The sequence below is a fragment of the Hemiscyllium ocellatum genome, chromosome 14 (genome assembly GCF_020745735.1).
Source record: "Hemiscyllium ocellatum isolate sHemOce1 chromosome 14, sHemOce1.pat.X.cur, whole genome shotgun sequence".
Lineage (NCBI taxonomy): Eukaryota > Metazoa > Chordata > Chondrichthyes > Orectolobiformes > Hemiscylliidae > Hemiscyllium > Hemiscyllium ocellatum.
In genome coordinates, this window is record NC_083414.1 from 21,449,378 (window position 1) to 21,476,147 (window position 26,770).

The window sequence follows — 26,770 nt, forward strand, 5'->3', positions numbered from 1 at the left end:
GCCGGAGGCCTGGTGACTATCCAGTTAAACCACCATTGGGGAGAGAGAGGGCCAGCAGCCTTATGACCCTCTGGGACTATGGTGACTTAGCAAGATGAGCAATTTCTTTTGCCCAGGATCTTCAATTCATTCTGATATAATGTGAGATTTATCTAATGTGTTAAGGGCATTTATTTCAGAGTTTGGATTTAAACTAGTGGATTATGGGTTTTTAGTCTGTTAGGTCAAAAGGGGCTTGATTATTAACTTGACACCATAAGATATAGGAGCATAAGTAGGCCATTCATTCCATTGAGAGAAGAATGTTTTCCTCATCCCTGCTTTAAATGGGCAACATTTTATTTCTGAGATTATATTCTGTGGACGCAGACTCTCCCACAAGAGGAAACAACCTTTCCATATGTACCCCAACAAATCTCAAGAATTTTTGTATGTTTCAATAATGTTGACCCCATTCTCAAACTTCCAATGTGTGCAGGTCCAACGTATTCAGCCTCTCCTCGTGATTGTCTTTCCATACCTGGAATTAGTCAAGTGACTAGATTTGAGTGGTGCTGGAAAAGCACAGCTGTTCAGGTAGCATCTGAGGAGCAGTAAAATCGACATTTTGGGCAAAAGCTCTTCATCAGTCAAGTGAACCTTCTCTGAACTGCCTCTAATGCTACTAAACTTGGATAAGGGGAGGAAAACCATTCTGTGTCTGCCACCTGTGGCATAATTTGTAGGCTTTTATAGCTTTTAGCACAATCTTCCTACATTTATACTCTCTTTTCCCTTTTTTGAAGTAAAGCCAACATTCCATTTGCCTTTACTATTACATGCTGACATGTGAGCTGGCCTTTTCTGATTTTTGTAGGAGGACACGCAAATCCCTTTTTAGTGCTGAAACTTTCTGCAGTCTTTCTTGGTTTAAGTAATATCCAGCTTCTCTATTCTTCCTGTCAAAGTCCATGACCTCACATATTCTGTCTGCCAAGTATTTGCCTACTGGCTTAACCTGACTGTAGCCACGCTGTAGACTCCTTGTCAACTCCCTACTGCCTTCTCACCTATTTTTTTGTCATCTGGAAACTTGGCTATAGTCTATTCACTTTCCTCCTCCAAGTCATTAATTTATATTGTGAATACTTGTGGTTCCAGCACTGTTCCTTGTGGCACTCCATTATTTCAAATTGCCATTCTTACCGCAGTCATTGTCTCTAGTCCTACGTCCATGCCAATATGCTATCTCCTACATTGTGGGCTCTTGTATGTTTAGTCTCCTTAATAACAGTGCATTTATAAATGCCTTCTGAAAATCCATATTAATTAGATCCATTACTTCCCCATTTATCTATCCTACTTGTTACCTTCTCAAATAATTCTAAACTTGTTAGGCATGGGTTCCCCCTCATGAAGTGGTGCTGACTCTGCTGAATCATATGTGTTTCTAAATGTACATCCTTTATAATAGACTCTAACATCCTGTTGTTTAGAAGATGTTAAGCTAACAGGTCTTTTTTTTTTGTCTCCTTCCCTGTTTTAAGTAAAACGTTTTTTTTTGCTTTCCCAGTTTTTTTATGTATTGGCACTCTTCCAGAATCTAAGGATTCTTGAAAGATTACTGTCAGTGCATCCACTATGTCTGTAGCTGCTTTTTAAAAATATCCTAGTTTCACCCTGTTCGGTCCAGGGGGCTCAAGTTTTTAGCCCCATTAGACTCCGTGTTAATTTTTCTCTATTGGTAATTATTTAGTTTTTCTTTTTCTATTTGCTCCTCGACTTATTTAGAATTTTCGGAAGACATAAATGTGTTCTACTTTGACTATATTGTACTTATGTATACAATGCCACTGCCATTTCCTAGAACTCCATCATTACTATTTCCTCAGCCTCCATTCTCCTAAGGACTCCACGTTAACTTTAGTTTTCCTCTTCCTTTTTTACTTATTTTAAAAAGCTGATGCTGAATATCTTTTATTTCCTGCAAGTTTACCTCAAAAGTTCTTTTTGCTGGCTTTTCAAACTTTTTTTAATCCTCTGGTTTATCACTGATCTTTTGTCACATTGTATTTGTTTTTTCTTTCAATTTGGTATTATCCTTCATTTCCCTTCTTTGAATCCTTCTTTGTCCTCTGGGTTCTATCTTTTGCTGTTTGTTTAAGCTTTGAACTATTAAGTATCTGCTGTGGTCCCTTAATCATCTTGCTGCTAAATACCTTTCCCAGTCCACTCCAGATAACTCTGTTCTTATTCATTTTGTATTTGCCCTTGATTAAGCTTAACATTGTTTCTGTCCCAACTTCTTCCCTTCCCAACTGAATGCTAAATTCTGCCATGTTTATGGTCACTGTTTCCTAACAGATCTTTTAGTTGGGCATCATTTATTAAGCCTGCATTATTACAAATCACCAGATGCAAATAGCCTGATTCCTGGTTGGATCTACAACACACATTGTTCCTCCTTGCTACAATGTGACTATTGTAATCTACATTACTTTTTTTTAACATGACCTTGATCTTCCTGATTTTCTGTCCCACTATATAACTACTGTTAGGGACTGATTTTTAAACTACTCTTACCAGTGTCATCTTCCCCTTTTTTAAAAAAATTTCTTACTGCCACCTATTTGGATTCTTCAACTTCTGATCTTGCTATTGTATTTATTCCATCTCTGTGCTAACAATGCTATCTCACCACACTTTTTTTTTCTTTCCTGCCTATCCTTTTTGAAGTCCTATTTTGAATGTTAAGTTTCTTGCTTTGGTTGTCTTGTAAACGTATCTGTGTATTGGTTGTAAGATTATATCCATTAACCTGGAATTGTGGCATTAATTTATTTTGTTTTGAATACTCCATATATTTGAGTAAATAGCTATTAATTTTATCTTTTTCTGCCCCTTTTTTTTTGAGCTTTTCTCTATACACTTCATTCCTTCCCATCCCACTCTGAGTATTGTTATCCACATTGCTGCCTGCAATGCTGTCATGTCCTCTTGCTTTAAGACTACATTTTCCATTTTTTTCCCCCACCCCACCCCACACCACCTTTTTACTTGGATTAAAACCCATTCTACAGCCCTGGTTATTCAGTTTACTTGGCACTGGCCCCAGCATGGTTTCAATATTTCTGTAAATGTGGTGGATTTTTCTTTAAAGCTAACGCAGGGAGGAGGTCCTTGGTTGCCAACAGGAGTTTGCTTTTGCAACTCTTCCAAGTACACAGTTTTGAAAGTCAATTTTTTTTTCTCTTCTTTTGGATTTGGGGTGAATGCCCCTTAACTTGGAAAAAGATTTTGGGTTTCGGTTTGGCAGAGTTTGCAGAAGTCACAGCCAAAGCTGGGTATATGAAATAGTTGTTCTTTGAAAGGGAGGCAGTTTAGAACTGTGTAAAGAAATAAATTATTTCAGTGTCATGAGCATTTATTTTCCACACTAGGTGTGTTTGGTTAAAACTCTGCGGCAATTATTTGAAAGCTGAGCAAAGTCTATGCTTAGTTATGAAGGCTCAAGGAAAGAGGCGATAGATTCTCAACTGGGAATTGAAGCTTTAGCTATGTAACTCACTTTTTGGGTAATCAAAGAGAATCTCTCTTCAATATCCATCTCCTATCGTATTCAGAGATTAGAAGATTCTATGGAACAAATTGAACACATGATTTGTCCTCAAAAATAATGACTTGCTAAAAGGCTATTAGCAAGTTCTGTCAATTGATAGAGCTCAATAAATTGACTTTTGCATCACAGATGGACTTTCAGTGCAAAGCCTTGCTATTTTTGGAATGAAAAATGCAGCAGCAACGTTTCAGTGAATAACCAATAAAATGTTTTGAAGGACCATGTAACTGTTTACATGAACTTGTTTGGTTTTTTTGTTTTTATCCAAAGCTAGAAATAACACCTTTACACAATTTGACTGAATAAATGGTTTGACCTGCTGGAAAATTTTATTTGGTTCTAAATCTGGCTTTGGGTGAAATTTGCAAGGCAGAGGTGACATTAGATTTAGATTCCCTACAGTGTGAAAGCAGGCTCTTCGGCCCAACAAGTCCACACTAACCTTCCGAAGAGTAACCCAACCAGACCCATTTCCCTCTGCCCATGGGTTAGGTGCATTAGTCAATTTAGCATGGCCAATTCACGTAACCTGCACACCTTTGGACTGTGGGAGGAAACTGGAGCACCTGGAGGAAACCCACGCAGACACAGGGAGAATGTGCAAAGTCCACACAGACAGTTACCCGAGGCTGGAATCAAACCTAGGATCCTGGTGCGGTGAGGCAGCAGTGCTAACCACTGAGCCAAATTGTGGTATAGGGCCAAGAACCTCCGAGAGGGATAAAAGTATGAGTTATTTTATATTTTCCCATGATTAGGACAAGCCTAGGATTTTATCACAAGGTCATTCTGAACTTGTTTGTTGAAGAAAGTCAGGAAATTTTGAATGGACACTAGTGTAGAAGAGCCTTTGAAAACTAAAAACTCTGCTGATAACTGCACTGTTCTTCCATGTTCAGTTATGAGAAGCTATTTGAGTTGTTTGATATCAGTGCCAACATGGGGACTGTTCTTCTACAAGAATGACAGGATTGTGATTGAATGGCCTGTCATTTTTTTTTTCAAAGTAGCTGTATGGCAGCAAAACATTCAGAGGAAAAATAGAATTTGGCTGTATAGCTGAATACACTAATCAAATATAGATGAAGGATTGAATCTGACACCCCTACAGTCCCACTGTAGCTCCTTTTTTTTTTTGATCTTTGAATCCTATCAACCTATGTCAATGGTCCAATGATCAGGGAGAACGCATGTTGAAATGTTAAGTTGTTGAGTCTTCCTGGTCCTGTGGGATGTACTATCAATCAATTATCCACCTTTCCTCATGTGATTAGATTTCTACAGAAAGACGCAATAACTGCAATTCAAAATGGGTAGATTTTACATTTGCCTTTCTTGATCAATAGGACCTAATGCTTCGACATGGCTGGAGAACAGGAGCAATCGTACCAGAATTGGATGCAGAAATCAGTATCATTAACACTGAGCAGTTTACACATGGGCTGACTTGGCTACAGGTCCTAACAGGACTTCTAGAGAGGCTGCAGGTAATGTCAATACTCTTGCAATATCCCAGTTCTACTAAATCTTGCTGATCTGCAAGCTCATCGCATTCTGAAGTAATTTCATCCCTTTCAAAGATTTCTACTTTCTTCAGATTTGATACCTCTACTCTTTTACACTCTAGTTCACATTTATTCCTGTGGTTCTTGCTGATTGTGCTACTTGTCCTATCTGCTTCAGTTGAAAGGCTTGTAAAAACAGGAATGTTTTTTTTAGATTAGATTAGACTTAGTGTGGAAACAGGCCCTTCGGCCCAACAAGTCCACACCGACCCGCCGAAGCGAAACCCACCCATACCCCTACATTTATCCCTTACCTAACACTACGGACAATTTAGCATGGCCAATTCACCTGACCCGCACATCTTTGGACTGTGGGAGGAAACCGGAGCACCCGGTGGAAACCCACGCAGACACGGGGAGAACGTGCAAACTCCACACAGTCAGTCACCTGAGTCGGGAATTGAACCCGGGTCTCAGGTGCTGTGAGGCAGCAGTGCTAACCACTGTGCCACCGTGCCGCCCACTAATGTCTGATCATTTTCTTGCTGTGAGACAAATATATTCAGTGATGACACTGGATTCTTAATGAACAATTGTTAAGTTGGCCAGAACATTCCAGAATGATGCTCAGATTGTTGAACAAAAGTTTGCTTTCTGGTCTCTAGAAGTTACATTTGTTTGAAAACTGCACTGACTGTTCTGTTCCAGATTGTTAGCAGTTTGGAACTGTCATCAACTAATCTAACTTTTCTTTGACACTAAATATCACTTCTTTTTGCTTAATTTATTGGATAATTTTGTTTTAGTGCAGGGGAATCATAAACTCAACACACATGTAATGTAGATTTACTAACAAAAACAAATTGTTGGAAAAGCTCATTAGAGAAATTCTGAGGAAGGGACACTGGTCCTGAAATGCTAACTCTGATTTCGCTGCACAGATGCTGCCAGACCTGCTGAGCTTTTCCAGCAATTTTTGTTTTTGTTTCAGATACCCAGGATTTGCAGTTGTTTTGCTTCTGTTTTTAATTTAAATTACTTCCACATTCCCCAAAAAAATTCTTCACTTTTTGAACTGTTCCCAGAGTAGTAGTTGAAAGAAAATTAAGATTTAGCATATTTCTGTAATATCACAGTATCTTGTATCCGCAGGTATATCGGGATGCTGAGTCTAAACAAGTGCTCAATGAATGGATAAAGGAGAGACAAGAATTAATGTAATGTATTGTGCTGTAATTTTGCTGTAATATTGGGGAAAAAAAACACCAGCGTTTTGCTCAAGATAATTTTAAACAGAAGCATGGAGTTATGCAAGTATAACTAGTGTAATTGACTTTATACTGAGGAAATCATTAAGATACATCCGTTTGCAGTGTATGTTTGTGGCTTCATCTGAAAGAGGACAAGCTAAAGTGAAAAGGTTTGTCAATGAAGCACTCAAATCTGGATGAAAATCAACATTCAGAATGAGAGCAAGTCAGTGCAACAAAGCAATGAACATGCTTTGCTGGTATTAATATATATGCATCTTGCACCACAAAGATGAAACTCACCATCTGATGGTGGGTTTATTGCTTGCATTGTAGCGGCGAGTGTGACTCATCTGCTGTTTCATTTAGTGAATCCTATTTAACTGGCATGGGTGGTAGACTGGCTGGTGGCAATAGAGAACTGGTGAAAACCGTAAAGGAGAGAGTCCTGATTCATTAAGTGAACACTTCTAAAGATTCCCAAATTTGCAGAATTGTTTTTAAATTATTGATGAAAAATGACAGTTTGTCAAAGCTTTTCATCTTCTACTTATCAGGACAATGCATAAGAATTGCCAAGTAAAGGGGAGAAAATGGTTGTGTATTTGAGGGGATTGCTGATCGATAGAGACATTTTGCCATTGAGAATGAACCAGTTAAATGATTGACCGTTAACTACCAAACTTATTGAAGAAGCAAAGTGACTAGCAGTTAGCAAGACTAGAGAATGTGGAAGCTAGAACATGGCGTGAGGCTGACCAAAAAGGCCACAGAGATGAGGGATAGATGTCCATGAGTGAGAGTGCCAAGTCTAAGGAATGAGGCGGAGGATCTGGGAAGGATGTGAGCCTCCAAAGCGGAAAGAGGGAAACTGGGGAATGGTGTGGAATGTGGGTCAGAAATAGTTTGGCAAAGGGGAGAAAATAGTCCCCTAGTTGGAACAGAACAACTAAGGTAATAAATTCCTTGCAAATTAATGTAGAGTCAGTCTCTAGATTAAAGTCGCAGGAGTTGACCTGCTGTCTGGGACGAAATGCAATGAGGTGTATGATTGCCATGGCAACTTATAATTGTATCAATTTTTTCCTATCAAAGTTTTTATTTCATAACTATTTGGGATTGTCACATCTCAAAGCATCAATCGAGTGATGAATTACTGCTGTGCTAATGACAAACTTGCATCGCCTTAACTGTGAGCTCTCCAGTTTAGGATACTTTGTTTTGTTTGAAAGAGTCAGTTTTTTTTATAAGGGGGTAAAAAAGCAGTTGTTAATAAATTATACCTGTCATCTTGTGCCAATTTACATGGTGTGGTGTCTAAAAATTAATGTTTTCATGTATATTGTGTTTTTAAGTTTATTGGACCAGTGATGATTAGGGATGTTGATGGAATTTTTCTTCTCAGTCCAACCCCCACTACAACGTCAAAATTAGTACAGAAAAAGTTGTTGGTCTGTGAGTGCATCATCGAATTAAGGAATTGAAGTGAAAAATAAGCTCCAGATTTAAAAACAAAAGCTCTCAAGAAATCTTGAGGTGGGGAAATTATTTGAGCCCTACAGAGCATCGATCAGAGATTCAACCCAAGACCATGCTGGTCTGTATGACATATTGGATACTTTTTCTCCAATTGAGAATTGGAGTGTTTATTTTGTAGTTTCAGAAATGCCATATTGTTTTTTTTTAAATGTTGCATATCAAAAATTTCAGTAATCCAGGCACTGCTGAATCAGTTTATTCCAAGGATTTCATGAATAAGCTGTCAAATGTTTGGAAAAACAGTTGTTCTAAGTTGCCTGAAAGACCATTGTCTAAGATTCCTTAGTTCATTCTGGCACACTGTGCTTCATCCTCTGGTTCCTCAACTAGTGAAGAGCCAAATACCTGAGCATTACATATGATAAAAGAGAATTCCAAAGAAATGGCACTGTTAGGGCCTCTGAGATTTGGCTATTAGACTTTAACTAGCCTAGGATATTGAGGGTTGATATAAATACTGGGAATCTCCAATTTCAGATCATAAGTTCTTTCTTGATTTCAATTTCCTCCCCCAGTGCCAGCTGTTGATGGTAATCTGATACAAGCCTTAAAAGTCCTCCGTGTCTGTCCGTCTGTCTGTCTGGTCTGCCTTATTACACTTTTTGCACCACAATCCCTTCTTTTGCCATTTTATTTCTTCTGTCTCCCCACTTCACCCCACCCCAGAAACCCACCAATCTGCCTAGACATTACCAGTTGTTCTTTGACCCCTCTTTTTTCCCCTTCCCTAAGATCTCTTGCATTAGAAATGTTGCCTGAAATGTTAACTCAATTTCTTCCTTCTCCAGTGCAGTGTTGTGTATTTACAACATTTTCTGATTGGTTCTAAAATCCTCAACATCATTAAATACAAAGGGGGTGGATGAAGAAAGGGTGTAGATTAACCACCATTTCATTGAATCATGAAACATACAAAAAAAAATGTGTACAGATGATTTGAAAATAAATTATTTTATCTCTTGTAACATTCTGTGGACAGTAAGGTTAGTGGGATTCTCCCAGTCAATGAAACAGGCAATCCTGTGTGTGTTGGACCTAATGATTATCATTAACAAAATCCTCACAGATGTCTGATTTTATTAAGAAAAAAGGGTTCTGACTTGGTTTTAAAATTGAGGGATGGAAGATGGCTGGAAAACATTGCAATAAGATGATGTATCAGCTTCTCAGAAGTTACTATATAAGTTTGTTTTGTTCTAATCTTGTTTTAGGTCTCTGACCAAGAATTTATTCAATCCCCAGTTCGGGAGCATCTTCAGGACCTATCATAACCCCACCTATTTTTCACGAAGGCTGTGCAGATTCTCTGACATCTACATGTCATCCATCAGTTGTCTGTTAAACTATGACACCAACTACACCTTCTATCCAAGACGGACTCCTTTGCAACATGAAGCGCCGCTCTGGATGGACCAGCTTTGCACTGGCTGCATGAAGACCCCTTTCCTGGAAGAGATGGTCCATATGCGATAAACTCCATTTTAATTTCATTGCAGATTTGTTTTAATGGTGTATTTCATCTGAGAAAAGGTTACCTAAAGGTTGTAAACAATGTGGCCTATTCTTTTTTGAAAAGGTGTGAATTGAGCATTTGAATAGAAAATGATAGTGGTAATTGAAATGATCATAGCGAAGTAGAGTGGCTATGTTACTAATCCTTCATAAACCAGCCCTATTCCACTACAACTCTCTCCCAGTTGTGGTTTCTCTCCCTTGTTTTTTGGAAATTCAAGTCTGCTGCAAAGGTTTTCTTGTGTCACTGAATGTATAAGATCTGGATGGATGGCTGTCATTGATCAATGACCAGTCACTTCTTTCCTCAATTTGCAGATAGTTGTTTCTGGCCATATGATTTGAATTTTTAGTGAAACTGTAGAATCACATTTCGGGCTGTTGGTTTTTGGGGCCTCGACCCCTTTTAAATGAGAAATCTAAAGGTGCATATTAGAGGGGGAATTCTGTTTAACATGCATGTGCAGTATGACTCATGGAATTCATTTTGATATATTTTCATGTTTGACTTGTTAAAGGGAAGAATTATTAATAGTTGTATTTATAGATATTCCACACTAGTATTTTCATTTTGAGGCCAGCTAAAAAGCATTTGAAAACTCATAAAGACAGGCTGTTTGAAGTTAAAATCAATGTGCTTATGCACTGGTTCTTTAGGTGCTTTTGAAAGGTGTTTTCTACCATGTGATCTAGACCAGATTACAAGCTTCTAATGTCCACAAGGTACAGTAATTGCAGGTATTCAAATCTGCAAAGTTGGTTCTTCTCTCAAGGTTTTCTTAAGCTTTTCTGAAACTCATTTGCTCCCCAAAACCATTAAATATGTAATCACACTCGTGTGATCTTCTCTCCAATTCTGACACTGGACCAAATTTGTTTTAGCATACTGCAATATTCTGAGGGCCATCATGAGAGAGAAATGCAAATGCTTATTTCAATTATGTCCATTAATTAGTATTACATTGGAATTATCATTTTAAGGGTTCACCAGAGTTTTAGTATTCAAAGATGCTTAAGACCAATTTCATGCACAGACAATATATACAGACATTGTATTCCTTGTGAACTAACAGGTTAGCCTGACTCTCTGGGACAAGTTTGGCACAGGACAGAATGAACTTATTCTGGGCACAGTAGTCATAAAACCATCACCATGAAGAAAGACTTGAAAGGGAACAAAGAATGATACTTTTACCAGTTTACATATGTTTTACAATGTGACAAAAATAATAGAAAACTTTAAGTGAAGATATTACTGGCATTTAATCATGGTTACAAAGAATTTGCATTTTTTTTATTGTAGTAAGATAACCTGAAGCACTTTTTGGAGATTAGAGTTGAGTAAGTTGGTTGAAGGGATAGTGAAAAGTTTTTAAAAAAATAGTTGTAGCTAGGCAGATAAGTTTTGGAAGGATTTGATAACTGAAGGCTGTGCCTCCAGTGGGACAGCAAAAGGTTGTCATGAGGTATGGGATGAACGGTGGCACAGTGGTTAGCACTGCTGCCTCACAGCGCCTGAAGACCCGGGTTCAATTCCCGACTCAGGCGACTGACTGTGTGGAGTTTGCACGTTCTCCCCGTGTCTGCGTGGGTTTCCTCCGGGTGCTCCGGTTTCCTCCCACAGTCCAAAGATGTGCGGGTCAGGTGAATTGGCCATGCTAAATTGCCCATAGTGTTAGGTAAGGGGTAATGTAGGGGTATGGGTGGGTTTCGCTTCGGCGGGTCGGTGTGGACTTGTTGGGCCGAAGGGCCTGTTTCCACACTGTAAGTCTAATCTAATCACACTAGTTGGCAATACAGAAATGCAAACTGTGGTTCAAGTAAGAAGGCTGGATGTTAGATGTAAGGTTTGATGCAAAGTGCTGCCACGAGTAAACTGATTTTAAGCTTCTACTGGCATGCTTATCTACATCAATAGGTCATTTTATTGAGTCTTGAATAAATTTGTTTAAGAAATATTGAAAATCAAAAGTTTTTGTTCCATCATTGGTAGTGCATTAATGGTGCCATTGCTGTGGGATGTGCAGCCCATGTTGGTATTTTGCTGCTAAGCTGACCTGTTCCTTCAGGCATGTCGTTCAGGTACCCTGTGCAGGAGTCCAGGTTACTGCTTATTTACAGGACAGTAAATTGCTTAGAAATGAAGAGAAATACTGCAGATGCTCTTGAGATTTTAAACACTCTGGGTGAAAAGAACCCACTAAGAAAATTTGTTTTCTTCTTTGTTTTGTTAATTTATTTTGAATAACCAGCTGTGATCCCTGGAATGAGACGTGCATGCACTAATTGCATTGAGTTAAAGTTCCAATCTGCAGAACAAGCTTGATGGAGTAATGATTTTTGAAGATTTAACATTATATAGTGCTGTTTATAGTTTGGTTTTGACCTTTTTTAACTTGGCTGCTCTGTGGTTTAAATATACACATTTGTATAAATCTGGGAGAAAGTGAGGACTGCAGATGCTGGAGATCAGAGCTGAAAATGTGTTGCTGGAAAAGCGCAGCAGGTCAGGCAGCATCCAAGGAGCAGGAGAATCGACATTTCGGGCATAACTGAGCAGGGATTCTTGAAGAAGAGCTTATGCTCGAAATGTCGATTCTCCTGCTCTTTGGATGCTGCCTGACCTGCTGCGCTTTTCCAGCAACACATTTTTCAGATTTGTATAAGTCTGAACATTAACACTTTAAGATGTCAGTTCATTGGAGTTTTGTTTTAACGTTCCAGTTTCTAATGTTTTGAGATTTGGAAAGGGTACCATTTTCAGCTTTCTCTCCCCCTTTTTTTTTGTTGCCCTGATGGCTTCAGTAAAAATTGTGAATCTGCCACATGATGATCAAAATCATGTACTTATCAGTCCATTCAATGCATCAGTACAGTGAAAATTCACTGGATTCCCAATAACATTCTTTTAAAATTCAATGCTCCTAGTTTTACGAATGCTGAAGAACTAAGCAGTGTTTTGCTTAATCAACAGCAGACTGAGATGAAAGAGGTGCCTACCATTTTAGTAAGCATTTTATTTTAAGTTGATCTTTTATGTGACTTTGAAAGAATTGTTAATTTCTGTACATTTTTTATTTAAAATTAATTAACTGAACATCTATTCTGAACTCCTCTGCAGTTAAGTATCAAAAGCCAGAAACAACCTTTACACATATATTTCAAATTTAGTACACTGGAACTGTTCAGCATTATAGTTCTGTACTTCTTTACACCTTGTGGATTAAGTCCAGAATGATGGCAATGACTGTTGGAAGTGTTTTGCTTGGGATAGTAAAGGCAGCTTATTATTGACCACTTGTCCAGATCACCATATAATTCAGTTCCCAGTATGGAAGGGAAAGTTGATCATATCATATAAAGCTCACAAATCCGTTGCGTTTGTGAGACTGGCAATTCGGCTGCCAGATTGTTGCACACGTTCCTCTGTAACCAACAGCTTGAAAGATTTATGGTACAACCATCAGCTGCCCTGATTTGAGATTAGGAACTCCAACAGTGACGTTTTGAAGTTGCAAACTATCAGGCTGTTGTGCAATTTTGTGTTCCAAGCTATGTTAAAAACTTAGTTTTTTTTAATCTGGTAAATTGTTTCTTGGCTGCAAAGTTCCCCACTTTTCCAACACACCATTTAGAAGTTGCACAACTTTAAGTATCTCTAGCACATAAAATGTATCTTGTAAAGCTTCTGATTTAATTTCCCAGATTTTCCATGACTCTTTTGCAGCACCGTGGGAGGTCATGCAAAAACATCACCTTTTTTTTGATCTGGAGATGAATAGCTTTGTTCATGAAGATTGTTCAGTTGAGCCAACAACTGCACTGACCTACAGAGTACCATCAATTTAATGATGTATCCCAAAATGCTTCACAACAGCATTATTAAAGTTATGACCGACCAAGCGTTTGCTCAAATTAGGATGTTTCCTGGAATGTCTCAAAGGAAGGAAGTGAGGAAGAGGTGCTGTAGAGATTTAGGGAGGGAATTCTAGAGCCTAGGACTTCAAGACATAGCCATTGGTACAGCATTTAGATTTGGTGAGGCACAAGGCCAGTATTAGAGGCATGCAGCTATTCTAGTTATGAGGCTGAAGGACATTGTAGATATAGGGCGGATGCAAAACCCTGGAGAGGTTTTAAAATTGGATTGAGAATTTTAGTATCAAGATGATACTTGATTGTTATTGTTTTAAGTTTTATCCAAAAGGTCAATAGCTGAAGTAGGTAGAGTTTTTTCTTTTTAATTAAAAACTCTCCATTTCACAATTTTGATCTCACCGTAGCAGTCTTCATGCAACTTTTTGATCATGGAGCTCTTGAAATGGGGTAACCGAGTTGTCTTGCTTTCCAAGCTGGGCAAAGTTTTTTGTGCTTTTGCAATGTTCAGCAAATGGCAAACTGGTTGTGACATTTTCCAACTTGGCGCTCTATATGTTTCATTATGTATTTGACATGTCTCCATAGTTTTGTCTTCAAAGATTTGGGTGTTCAAGCTGAGCTGAATTGATGTTTAATGTGAAGAAATTGAAGTCTCCTGTAGTAACTGCCAGTGAACTGTTGCTCTGATACCTTGACTTAGAGGTGGCAGCTTCTTTTGTTTTTGGCTTGTAGCTTTCAGTTATGAACTGTCAGTGTTACACACTGATTAACACAATTTTGACTTGTTTACTTTAAAACCTTTCATTTAGATGTTAAATACTAAAGTCTGAGTTTTAAACTAAAGTGGATGTTGTAATGTCTGCACTGTATCCTTCATAAATAATAAACTAGGAAAGTGAACTGAAATTCCTTTCTAGTTGTAACAAACTTTTTTTGGTTTGGATGAGGTCACTCAAATGACAATTGCCTAAGGTCTTTAATTGAGATTTGATTTATTTTTAAAATCATTGACTACATGTGTGAATTGTGAAGTTAGTATCTAAAGGGTGATGTAACTGGGCAAAGTCGGGAAGTATCATCATTACCCATCAGGTTAACTGAATATTTCCACATAAAAGCTTCACAACTGAATCCATGAATGTGCACAATACAAAAATGTAGGTCATTTGTAGATTTGTTTTTGCATTTAATGCCAGTCCTTCCTTCCTTAGTTTACAAAGTCTCCTGATTTTGTGTCCTTAATCATATTATTGTTAAATATACAAAGCATGTGATTTCTAGAATCTCTATATAAAATATTAGTGATCTGAATAAAATTTCATGGTGCAATGTGATTTTTAACACTAATACATAATACTAAATTTAATAATGCATTCAATAAGCTGACATAACGTTTGGAAACACTGCCACCTAGTGGTCGATTCTAATATGTAATTATTCGTGCTAAAAACTCACCAGTCCCAAAAGAACTGAACTGGCTTAAGATTTACATTCTTCACGCCAGATAATGGAAGGTCTCAAGTATTTGTTAATCATAGTGATTAGGTTCTTGAACAGAACATTCATGCAGACAGTTATAATAAAACAGTTTTTTTTTATTTTCAAATTTTCATGGAAGATTTGATGTCTGGCATATAACAAACCTTGGTTTTTGAAGAAATGAAGCACTAGTGACTTAGTCCTGAAAAATGTGATCTCAACAGCAATTAATCATCTGTTTTGCAATGCTTTGTTTCTGGTTGAAATTCATGTTATGATACTTAATGCATATGATTTTCATTAACTGTTCCTTTCGACAGGCAGTCCCATTCATGTTAAACATACAATAGTTTTTGAAACCATTCAAAAAGAGTGAACAAAAGATTGCTTTAGTAGGTATTTTGTTAGTCAGAAACAAAAAAAAATGCAGGAACAGCAGTGGAGCTGTCAGCATCAGCGAGCAGAAATTGTTAATTCATTTCGAGTAGATCTTCATCAGAACTGTCCCACTGAGGTTTTTTAAATGAAAATGTCACCTGTAATTTTTGTCTTAATTTCTGCCAGACCTGCTGAGAAATTCTGCCTTTATTTTGCACTTTTAACATCTTGGAAGTAAAGAAATGACATTCAGTTGTTGGTATATATTCTGCATTTTAACATAGTCAAAGAAAAGTATACAGTGGCCTTCTTTATACATCTACTTGTAAAAAGATGAGTATTACAACTTTTTATATATAAACAATGTTATCTTTGCCTATTAGTACAAAATGAAAAAATAAATTTTCAGTCTTTCTAGAGTCACCAGACTATTGTAAAAATGCAATTCAATTTGTGCATTCCACATGTTTGGTGACCTGACAGTGTGCCCACACATCAGTACAAAAAGTAATTGGACACCAAGTCCAATGATTCATTTTATTTCGTTGCTATCGTACAGCCTGTCCTTCGTTGGAGCCTATACTTTGTTCCCGTAGCATCGTCATACATTGCACTAAAATGGTACAGGTATGAGCGGTAGTTTTTTAAAAGAAAAAGCAGAGGTCTGGTTCCTCAATCCTGTAGAATGTTCTGTGTGTCTGAATAATATTCATATTCATCATTGTCCTGTATTTAAAGACAAACTTTTTAAAATCAGCAAATTCTTGAACAGTAGTTTCATTTTTGGTCAAGGCAACATGTCTAAATAATACACCTTTCTATGTCTATTATATTTATTTGCATGAAAGTTGCTTTTATTTAGAATCATAGAATCCCTACAGTGTGGAAACAGGCCCTTCAGCCCAAGTCCACACTGACTCTCTGAAGAGTAACTCACCCAGACCCATTCCCCTACAACTCTACAGTTTAACTCTGACTAATGCACTTAACCTAGACATCCCTGTACACTATGGGCAACTTAGCATGGCCAGTTCACCTGACCTGCACTACTTTGGACTGTGGGAAGAAATCCGAGCACATGGAGGAAACCCATGCAGACATTGGGAGCATATGCAAACTCTGAGGCTAGAATCAAACCTGGGTCCATGGTGCTGTGAGGCAGCAGTGCTAACCACCATGCCACCCATTTAGGGATGAGTTTCGCCGAGTGAAAACTTTGCAACTAAATATGACTTTGTTTGATAGATTTGGGTAAGTAATAGGCAATCGAAGAGTTAGGTAAAAACTTTTTATTCCAAGACTTAAAGCATAATGTCTTTTTTTTGTTCAATAGTATCATAATTTTAAGTCACATTGCAAAATTCTTTTTGAAAATTGTATTTCCTGGAACTGCTGAACCCAATTAAGTTAGTTATGCTTCCACATAACAGATCAACAGCCTCAGTGCTATAACTTTGTCTATGCCACTTGTGTGCAAATGCAATTCACTAAATACAACTAACCTGCTACTTTTCTCAGGCTGAAGAAAAATGTGCAAGGCTATAAGACAGTTCCCTATTGGAAGCCATGATTTAATCTGCCTCTACCGCCACTTGGATACTATGTCACTTGGTGCCTTTTTAAAAAAGTCTCCCATTGCCTTTGCTCTTTTTTTTGCCAATTCCTGTGCTCTTACAAAGAGTAAAAACCAGAATAAAACAGATGGATCTATCTTCTTGCTGATGAGACTGAACATGATTTTAATTACGCCTACTGAAGCTCCCCTCAATATTCTGTTCTCAAGGCGAAACAATCGTAGCTTCTCTAATCTGTCCATGTAACTGAAGCTCCTGATAGCTGGAACCATTTCCATGGATCTTTTCTGACCCTCTAATGCCTTTACATCCTTCCTAAAACAACATGTCCAGAACTGCATACAATATGCCAAATGAAGCCAAAATATCAGTTTAGGTTTATAAGTTTCTTACACTTGTACTCTTACTCCTATTTATGAAGCTAGATTTCATATGTACTAACTGTACTATCTAACTTACAGCCTTCAGTGATGTACAGATGTTTAATCCAAGCTGCCTTGTTACAAACCAGTGAAGTTATGAAGAAATCTTATTACCTGAGGACGAATTCTTGCATTGGCAATTGCTGGCCCTGTGACTAAACTTTTTTGTCTAGTAATACTCAATAAGGAACTGGATTTGAACCACCTTCTATCATTAGATAGCCACAATATCTGAACCTACATTGTGTAGTCCAGGAAGGATGCTAAATCCGACATCAGCTGATCCCATCAGTGTCCATAAAGTTTCCTGAAACCACGTTTCTACGTTCCAAATCAAGATGTGACAAAGTGAGACAAAAGAAAAATGAGCCTAATGACCTGTTAGTGGTTGCCCACTGGTTTGATTCTGCCAACTTTGCAGAGCGCAAAGAAAGCTATCAATGGGATTGAATGTAAAGTTGGCCACTTCCTTTAAATGGCTATGTTCAGGCCATTAGCTGGCTTCTTAATAAATTGAAAATCTTAAGTCAGAAGGCATACATGCTTGGTCTAGCTGACCAGCTCCAGTTTGGCAGGTACAGGCGTGGTAAACCTGAAATGGTATTAGTTAATGGAACAGAAAAAAAAAGTGCAGGTTTTGGAGGGAAAAGTAATTGGTCCACCAATGGAGTTTAATAGCCAACTTTTACCTCCCTTTGCTATGGTCACTTGGAAGATGAAAATGCTTTTTATTTTAAGGCCAGTGTCCTGCCTCCCACTGACACTAAAATCACACCAGTTTCATTAAGCCAGCAAGTCAGTGGGCAGAGTAGGGAGCTCCTCTGCTCTGCCGTTTTTTTTTATTTTAAGCAGTCCTGGAGCAATGCAAGGGGAAAGAGTCCTGAAGCAGCACAACTTCCTTGGTGCAAGGAAGTACTGGTATGAAGCGAACTGGAAGCTTGAAGTGGAGCAGGACAGTCAGTTTGACAGTGGCCTGGTGTGAGCGGTCTGACCATATGCTGAGCTGCTGCTATTTGAAAATCTTTATCAGAATGTAATATCAATCTTTTTAACTATGTCATAACTATCTTAGTCTCTAAAAAACACAGTTAGAAATAAGTAATACTACAAATTTTACTTATTCCTCTTTTGCATCCAAGATTTGTACCAAAGTATTTTGTACCTAAGATGGTGCCATTAGAGGCAGCCATTTTTAAAAACTTTTCACTGTACTCCAAAACTGGGATACATGTGACAAAAAATAAACTATTCTAAGCCCTTTTTGATTAAATGTGAATTTTGGAATTTATTATAAAATTGGTTGATAACTTTAGGTGATTTCTACTAAAACAAAATTCAAGCAGCTTTTCTCTCACATGCTCAATATTTCTTCCTAAAGAAATAATTCTGTCTTTTAACTTCCATCCAAACATCTATGTTAAACATTTGAAAACCATTCTCTAGCTTGAGTATATTTAGTAGCCACTTACCTCAAATGGTTCAGTGGTGCTATCTGTAACTATACCATATGCTCCGTACACTGGATTTGGCACAGAAACCAGAGCAGGATTGTCCTCTGCACTGAGGCCTATACCATCATCATCATTAGCCTAATAATGTATAAAACATAAGTTTAAATTTTATTAAACATAGATTATGTATAGCTAAAGTATCTGTTATTCTGTTAGCATCTGGTCTCTTAGAAATTAATTGTATTTCAGAGTCACTTGCAAGTCTGTCAAAAGGAATACACTCATTCTCTCAGTAAGGATAAATCCAATCTTGTGAAATTTACATAGGCTATGTCAATCTATGGCTCGCCTAGGCCTGGGAATCTTGAAGTCTGGACTTGAATACTTCAGCAGTTCAACCATTTAAAATTCTGCTATTTAGTAAAAGGAAGCACTTTATATCCTCCACTTCAAATTTTGAATTAATTTGAAGACCGTAATCCACAGCACTTAGCTGGGTGTAATTTGACGTGATATCAATAACATTCTACTGTTCTATAAGTAATAGCATAGACTTAATGTTTACACAAGGATAGCACCACAAATGAACTGTGTAAATGCAGAACCCAAGAGTTGGATTTTTAATCTCTGATCAAGATGAGCACTAATTGGTCAATTTGGATATCACTGCCAAGTGACTGTGTATTTCTTAGTTTAGACTTCAGACCTCTATTTGATGTTTTGTATCAGGGTTCCGAAGCCAGTGGGAATATCCCAATGTGAGTATCTGTGCATTCTTGTGAGTTATTGCAGGCTAACACAGTGCTATTTATTATGTAACATCAAGGTGGGCTATGAAGAATCAGTGCCAGGATGAATCATTGGATTGTAACACAATTTGACATACCTTGAAGTACTGAAATTGGAAAATCTCTCTCCTGCGTCGGAGACAAAAACTCACTCCAACTATTGCGGCAATCAAACATCCTAGTCCTAGAAGTAAAGTTGCTCCAAGGACACCATTGGATAAATTTGCAGAAACCAAAGCCTACAGAACAAAAAGGGCTTGCTGATTAGCAAAGTTTCTTACATTTACAAAATCATTTGTGTTCTTGGAACATCATGCAAAGATTTTTAGTATCAAGTTAGTTGTCAAAAGGTCAGCAATGTGGAATGAAACATGTATTTCAACTTTTTTTTTACCAGTATCATTATTAGATGGTCTCAGATCAAGTATAAACACTGGTTTGGTAAAGGAGAAGTTCTCTGCATTTAATCCCCAAGCAATAGACTTCAAATTTTACTCCAAAAATCCTTCTGTAATAATTTAGGTATTTCCTTGAAACCATAGTTGATCCTGAACTATGAATACTTTGTATCCACTGCAAAGTGAATTGAAAATCTATTCTCTTCCCCTCTCGCTATCAACACCCCTGGCCCCACCAACCTCACAAACATGCTATTTCAGTAGGAACAAAAGTGAAGTCGACTCCTGCCATCAATCTAAGCTGGGTTTAATTCTGAATCGTTTGAGTTGGAAGATGTAACTAACCATTTTATCTTTTGAAAATTTCAATTTTGAACCAAGGCCGCTAGTGTTTGTAATCTTCTGCGAAGTACTTACTGGATGAGGAGTTATTAAAGGTCCCTCTATGACATGTATAATTCCGTTGCTGGCAACTAAATCCCATTCCATAATATGCCGGCCATTCACCAGCTTTGAGCCCTGCCATCATGAAAGTAGAGTTAGTTCAACAATAAATTTGATTCCATTTTAAACTACAGCCAATAAATAGGAGTTGTCAATATTATTACTGTATCTATTCAAAGTAATTTCTCCATTTGTGGAATAAAATTAAAACACTGACCTTAATGTTACAAAAGCAAAGTAAGGTGGATGCAGAAAATTGGAAATAAAAATGGAAATGCTAAGGAGTTCCAGCAATATCTCTCCACAAATATTGACTTATCCATTTCTAATAATTTTCTGGTTTATAATTAAGTTTATAATTCACAAATTTTTAAAATTTAACAACGTGGTCACTGAAAACCGTGGATTTTGTATAAATAATCGTTATAACACACTTGAATAAAGCTTTCTTCTTCATTAGATGATTCTATCATGTATTTAGGACATTATACCAGGCTTAGCGAATATGTGAATATAGGCATCAGCCAAACAAAAAGCAAAGTCAGCACTTGTCTATGTAAAGGCCACTTGATGTTTTTGAATTATGAATACTTAACCTTGTGAAATGTTGATTTGGCGATGCTGGTATCGGACTGGGATGTACAAAGGTAAAAATCGCACAACACCAGGTTATAGTCCAACAGGTTTATTTGGAAGCATTAGCTTTCGGAGCGCTGCTCCTTCAGGCAGTTGTGGAGTATAAGATCATAAGACACAGAATTTATAGCAAAAGTTTACAGTGTGATGAAACTGAAATTCTATATTGGAAAAAGACCTAGATTGTTTGTTACGTCTCTCATCTTTTAGAATGACCATGTTGGTTTCAGTTCTTTCATACGTAAATCGCATAAAGAACTGAAACCAACATGGTCATTCTAAAAGATGAGAGACAACAAACAATCCAGGTATTTTTCAATGCATAATTTCAGTTACATCACACTGTAAATTTTTGCCATAAATTCTGTGTCTTACGATCTTACAATCCACAACCACTTGATGAAGGAGCAGCACTCCAAAATCTCGTGCTTCCAAATAAACCTGTTGGGCTATAATCTGGTGTTGTGAGATCTTTAACCTTATTTTTCCTCAAGTAAAAGGATAATGCATTTCATATGATGAGTGCTGTCATTCAATTTAGGTTGTTATAGAGGAAAAAAAATGTATGATCTTCACTTAAAGCCACCAAATGAAATAGTAGAATTTGGCTATCCTGTCCACTATTTTTAAAAAAAAAAATCTAAATAAAGTTTTTATTTATTCATAAAAGCTAACCAAGTAGGTAATATTTGTGGCAATATTTGTGGCAATATGCTTGAGTCCTGTACTTGGTCTTTATTCATTGGCTGAAGAACACTGTCTATCTATTCAAATTCTTTTCACTTACATTTAGTAAAACAATTATTATTTTTATTATTGATTCAAGTTATATTTGAGGATTGAACAGTATTATTCACATCTTTTGATCCGTACCATGTTTAATCTATGCTCAGGCTTTGCAATTGTCCAAAAGGTTTGGATGGGTGAGGGCTGTAGAGTGGATTAGAACTGTGCACTGCACTGTTGCATTCTACCCACACTTTGGCTTCCTGTAAGAAGGAATATATGATTGTAGGGGGCATGACAGTGAGGGAGATTGACACTTTGACACTTTTTTTCCCTGCAGTAAATTGCAAGAGTTCAGATGAGTCTGTTTTCTGACTGATCCTAAATGGTGTGTTATTTGCTCTGGACTGGACAAGGACCTGCAGTGGGATAGGGAGGATTCAGTGGTCATGATCCATGTCTGTACCAGCAGCATAGGTAGAACTAGGAAAGACATTCTGCTGACAGTTTAGGAATTCAAGTGCTACATTTAAAAAGTAAAACTTAGAACAGTACAGCACAGAAATGGGCTCTTTGGCCTAATGATGTTGTGCTGAACATGATGCCAAGTTAAACTAGTCCTTTCTGCCTACCCTTGGTCTATATCCATCCATTCCTTGCATATTCATGTGCTTATCTAAAAGTCCCTTCAATACATATGATGTCTGCTGCCACCTCCATCCTTGACAGTGTGTCCCAGACTCCTACCACTCTGTGTAAAATAAAAAAAAGACTTGCTCCTCACATCTCCTTTAAACTTTTTTCCCAGCTCACCTTTAAATGTATGCCCCCTGTAATAGACATTTCAACTCTGGGAAAAGGATTCTGACCATCAACCTGATCTATGCATCTCATAATTTTATAGACTTTTATCACGACTCTCCTTAGTCTCTGCTGCTCCAGCAAAGATAACTGAGCTTTTCTAGCCTGTTCGTATAGGTCATAAGACCATAAGACAGAGGAGTGGAAGTAAGGCCATTCGGTCCATCGAGTCCACTCTGCCACTCGATCATGGCTGATGGGCATTTCAACTCCACTTACCAGCATTCTCCCCATAGCCTTTTAATTCCTTGTGACATCAAGAACCAATCAATCTCTGCCTTGAAGACGTTTAGCGTCCCGGCCTGCACTGCACTCTGTGGCAATAAATTCCACAGGCACACCACTCTCTGGCTGAAGAAATGTCTCCGCATTTCTATTCTGAATTGACCCCCTCTAATTCTAAGGCTGTGTCCACGGGTCCTAGTCCTCGCCTAACGGAAACAATTTCCTAGCATCCACCCTTTCCAAGCCATGTATTATCTTGTAAGTTTCTATTAGATCTCCCCTCAATCTTCTAAACTCCAATGAATACAATCCCAGGATCCTCAGCCGTTCCTCGTATGTTAGACCAACCATTCCAGGGATCATCCGTGTGAATCTCTGCTGGACATGCTCCAGTGCCAGTATGCCCTTCCTGAGGTGTGGGGACCAGAACTGGACATAGTACTCCAAATGGGGCCTAACCAGAGCTTTATAAAGTCTCAGTAGCACAACCGTGCTTTTATATTCCAACGTGTTCTAATCAGACTCTGCTCTTCCAAGAATTTAGAAACCTCATCCTTAATGATGCATTCTAGAATTTTACCAACAACTGAAGTTAGGCTAATTGGCCTATAATTTTCCATCTTTTGTCTTGATCCTTTCTTGAACAAGGAGGTTACAACAGCCATCTTCCAATCATCCGGGACTTTCCTTGACTCGTGACTTTTGTAAGATCTCAACCAATGCCTCCGCTATTTCCTCAGCCACCTCTCTCAAACTCTAGGGTGTATCCCATCAGAGCCAGGAGATTTATCAATTTTAAGACCTTTTAGCTTTTCTAGCACTTTCTCTTTTGTCATGGCAACCATACACAACTCAGCCCCCGACTCCCTTTAATTGTTGGGATATTACTCATGTCTTCCACTGTGAAGACTGACGCAAAGTACTTGTTAGTTCTCCTGCTATTTCCTTATCTCCCATCACTAGGCTTCCAGCATCAGTTTGAAGTGGCCCAATGTCTACTTTTGCCTGTCGTTTGTTTCTTATGTATTGAAAGAAACTTTTACTATCATTTATAATATTACTGGCTAGCCTACCTTCATATTTGATCCTCTCCTTCTTTATTTCTTTCTTTGTTATCCTCTGTTTGTTTTTGTAGCCTTCCCAATCTTCTGATTTCCCACTGCTCTTGTCCACTTTATAGGATCTCTCTTTTTCTTTAATACATTTCCTGACTTCCTTTGTCAGCCATGGCTGTCTAATCCCTCCCCGGATAATCTTTTTTTTTCTTGGGGATGAACCTCTGTACAGTGTTCTCAATTATACCCACAAACTCCTGCCATTTTTGCTCTACTGTCTTCCCCGCTAGGCTTTGCTTCTAGTCTATTTTTGTCAGTTCCTCTGTCATGCCCTCATAATTACATTTTATTTAACTGTAACACCATTACATCCGATTTTGCCTTCTCTCTTTCAAACTGCAGACTGAACTCGACCATATTATGATCGCTGCTTCCTAAGGGTTCCCTTACTTTAAGATCTTTTATAAAGTCTGGTTCATTACAAAGGACTAGGTCCAGAATAGCCTGCTCCCTTGTGGGCTCCGTGACAAGCTGTTCCAAAAAGCCATCCTGTAAGCATTCCATGCATTCCCTTTTCTTGGATCCACTGGCAACATTATTTACCCAGTCCACCTGCATATTGAAGTCTCCCATGATCACAGTGACCTTGCCTTTCTGACATGCCTTCTCTATTTCCCAGTACATGTTGCACCCCTGGTCCTGACCACTGTTAGGAGGTCTGTACATAACTCCCATTATGGCTTTTTTGCCTTTGTGGTTCCTCAATTCCACCCACACAGACTCCACATCATCCAACGCTATGTCACTCAGTGCCATAGATTTAATTTTGTTCTTAATTAACAAGGCAACCCCACCCCCTCTGCCCACCTCCCTGTCTTTTCGATAAGTTGAAAATCCTTGGAAGTTTAACTGCCAGTCCTAACCCCCCCTGTAACCACGTCTCTGTGATGCCTACCACATCATAATCATTCACTATTATCTGTGTCATCTGCTTTGTTATGAATGCTACGAGCATGCAGGTAAAGTGCCTTAATGCTAACTTTATTATTAGAGATATTGGAAGTCATAAGATGTCCTAAGTTATCCTTCCTTTTTGCTGCATTCCCAGTCTGCCTCGAGTTTAAATCCACCTGCACATATGCTATCCTGTTGCTTATCTTTCCATTTAACTCCATACTCCCTGTCGCTTTCACTTTCCCTCCCCCCCCCCGCCCAACTCAAGTTTAAAGTCCTACTGACCACCCTATTTATCCTCTCCGCTAGAACATTGGTACCTGATCGGTTCAGGCGGAGAACGTACCAACGGTACAGATCCCCCCTGATGCCAATGCCCCATGAAGTGGAATCTCTCTTTCCCACACCAATCCCTTAGCCACATGTTTACTTCACCCCCCCCCCCCCCAAATCAGGCAGCATCCTGATAATCCTCTTCTGTACCCTCTCCAAAGCCTCCACATTCTTCCTGTAATGTGGCGACCAGCACTGAACACAACTTCAAAGGTGACTATCTGCTTTGCTACCTGAGCCATGTGAAAATGGACAGGATGAGTAGATGTGGAGAAACGAATGTGTGGCTCAAACAACAGTGTGTAAGAAGTGGGTTCTAGTTCATTAGCACTGGCAACAGTAATGGGAAAACTGGGGTCAGTAAATTTTGGGATGGTCTAGATCTGAACAGCACTAGATTGGTGTTCTCACCGATTGCATGCCTAAGGATGTAGATAGGGCTTTAAACCCCAGTGGGGTGGCAAGAAAAGGGGTATGAGGGCTTGAGGGATGGTGGTGAGGGATCAACCTTTGGCAAATGTAACAACTTGAGGGATAAAGTCCAGACTGTAAAGCAAAATGCTGATGTTGAAACTGAAGGCCACAGAATCACAGGAAGGGATGTGAGAAAAAGAATACATCTGCAGTCAAGACTAGTTGCTGGAAAAAAGATAAGACAAAAAATAAAAATAAAGGCTTTGTATCTTGTTGTATTCATATTCGTGGCATTAGAAATTAATTGCTAGTGCACATTGAAGTGAATAAATATGATCTCGTAGCCATTACAGAGATATGGCTGAAACATTATGAGGATTGGGCTTTGAATTTTAGAGCTATATGACATTCAAGAAGTACAGGAAGCTAAGCAAAAGTGGAGGCTTTGCAAAGGGCATCAATTATTATGGGTGATTTGAGTAATATTCAGGACATTGTTCAGGCTACATTTCTCAAACTATATGTAGTTATGGTCTCCTTATTTAAGGATGTAAATGCATTTGGAGATCATTCAGAGAAGGTTTACCGAATTGATGCCTGGAACAAGTGGGCAGTCTTAAGAAGAAAGATTGGAAAAGCTAGGCTTGTTTTCACTTGAGTTTGAAGTAGTAGGATGTGATATGATTGAAGTTGATAAGATTGTCAATGGTCCTGAAAAGGTGGACGGGAAAAGGATGTTTACTCTTGTAGGTGAGTTCAGAATTTTAGGACACTTTTAAAACTGAAAGGTCAGCTTTTCAAGATAGAAATAAGGGGATTTTGTTTTGAGAGTTGTGCAACTTCGGAGCTCTGCGCATCAGAAAGTGGTGGTGATGGGATCATTGAATATTTTTAAGGTTGAGGTGAATTGGTTCTTGTTAGGCAAAAGGATCATAGTTTCTTGTGAATTGATGGGAATATTGAATTTGCAACACCGACATCAGCCATGATCGTCTGGAATGGCAGAGCAGGCTTGAAGGGCCAAATGGCTTGCGTCTGCTCCTTGTTAGTATGTTCATTTGAAACTAACTATTGCATGTATTATGTCCTTTCAACAGCTCTCACCCACTTTCTCACTCTCTCCACATCTCGCTGCTCGTCCGTTACCATCATACCTAATCCCTCTCGTGTCATGGGACAAGTCCCATGACTTAGGTGCTACACACTGACTGAATGTAGTCTCTCTTCATTCCATTAGGGACTTCTCCCCTTTCAGTTTTACATATGACCATTTGCTTGAAGCAGTGTTTGCTGCACGAACTGGCATATACATGTTGCAGGTTTGACATTACTGTAGCATGGAGCCACAT

At 38.4% G+C, this 26,770-nt stretch overlaps 2 protein-coding genes across 2 annotated transcripts in view; one reads left to right on the forward strand and one right to left on the reverse strand.

Annotated features, from left to right (window-relative positions):
• Window positions 1-11,891, forward strand: part of nt5dc2 (5'-nucleotidase domain containing 2) — a 64,644-nt gene extending 52,753 nt beyond the window's left edge. Inside the window, exons 12-14 of the mRNA XM_060835474.1 lie at window positions 4,945-5,085; window positions 6,256-6,320; window positions 9,104-11,891. Of these exons, the coding sequence (XP_060691457.1) occupies window positions 4,945-5,085; window positions 6,256-6,320; window positions 9,104-9,365 (468 nt within the window). The 3' untranslated portion in view covers window positions 9,366-11,891. The remainder of the gene's footprint in view (window positions 1-4,944; window positions 5,086-6,255; window positions 6,321-9,103) is intronic.
• A 2,984-nt stretch (window positions 11,892-14,875) lies between these two features.
• The window catches only part of stab1 (stabilin 1), a 287,180-nt gene continuing 275,285 nt past the window's right edge, over window positions 14,876-26,770 (reverse strand). The window contains exons 66-69 of the mRNA XM_060835476.1: window positions 20,191-20,292; window positions 19,474-19,614; window positions 18,606-18,725; window positions 14,876-15,866 (exon numbers count right to left, since the gene is read on the reverse strand). Coding sequence (XP_060691459.1) covers window positions 15,813-15,866; window positions 18,606-18,725; window positions 19,474-19,614; window positions 20,191-20,292 — 417 coding nt within the window. The 3' untranslated portion in view covers window positions 14,876-15,812. The remainder of the gene's footprint in view (window positions 15,867-18,605; window positions 18,726-19,473; window positions 19,615-20,190; window positions 20,293-26,770) is intronic.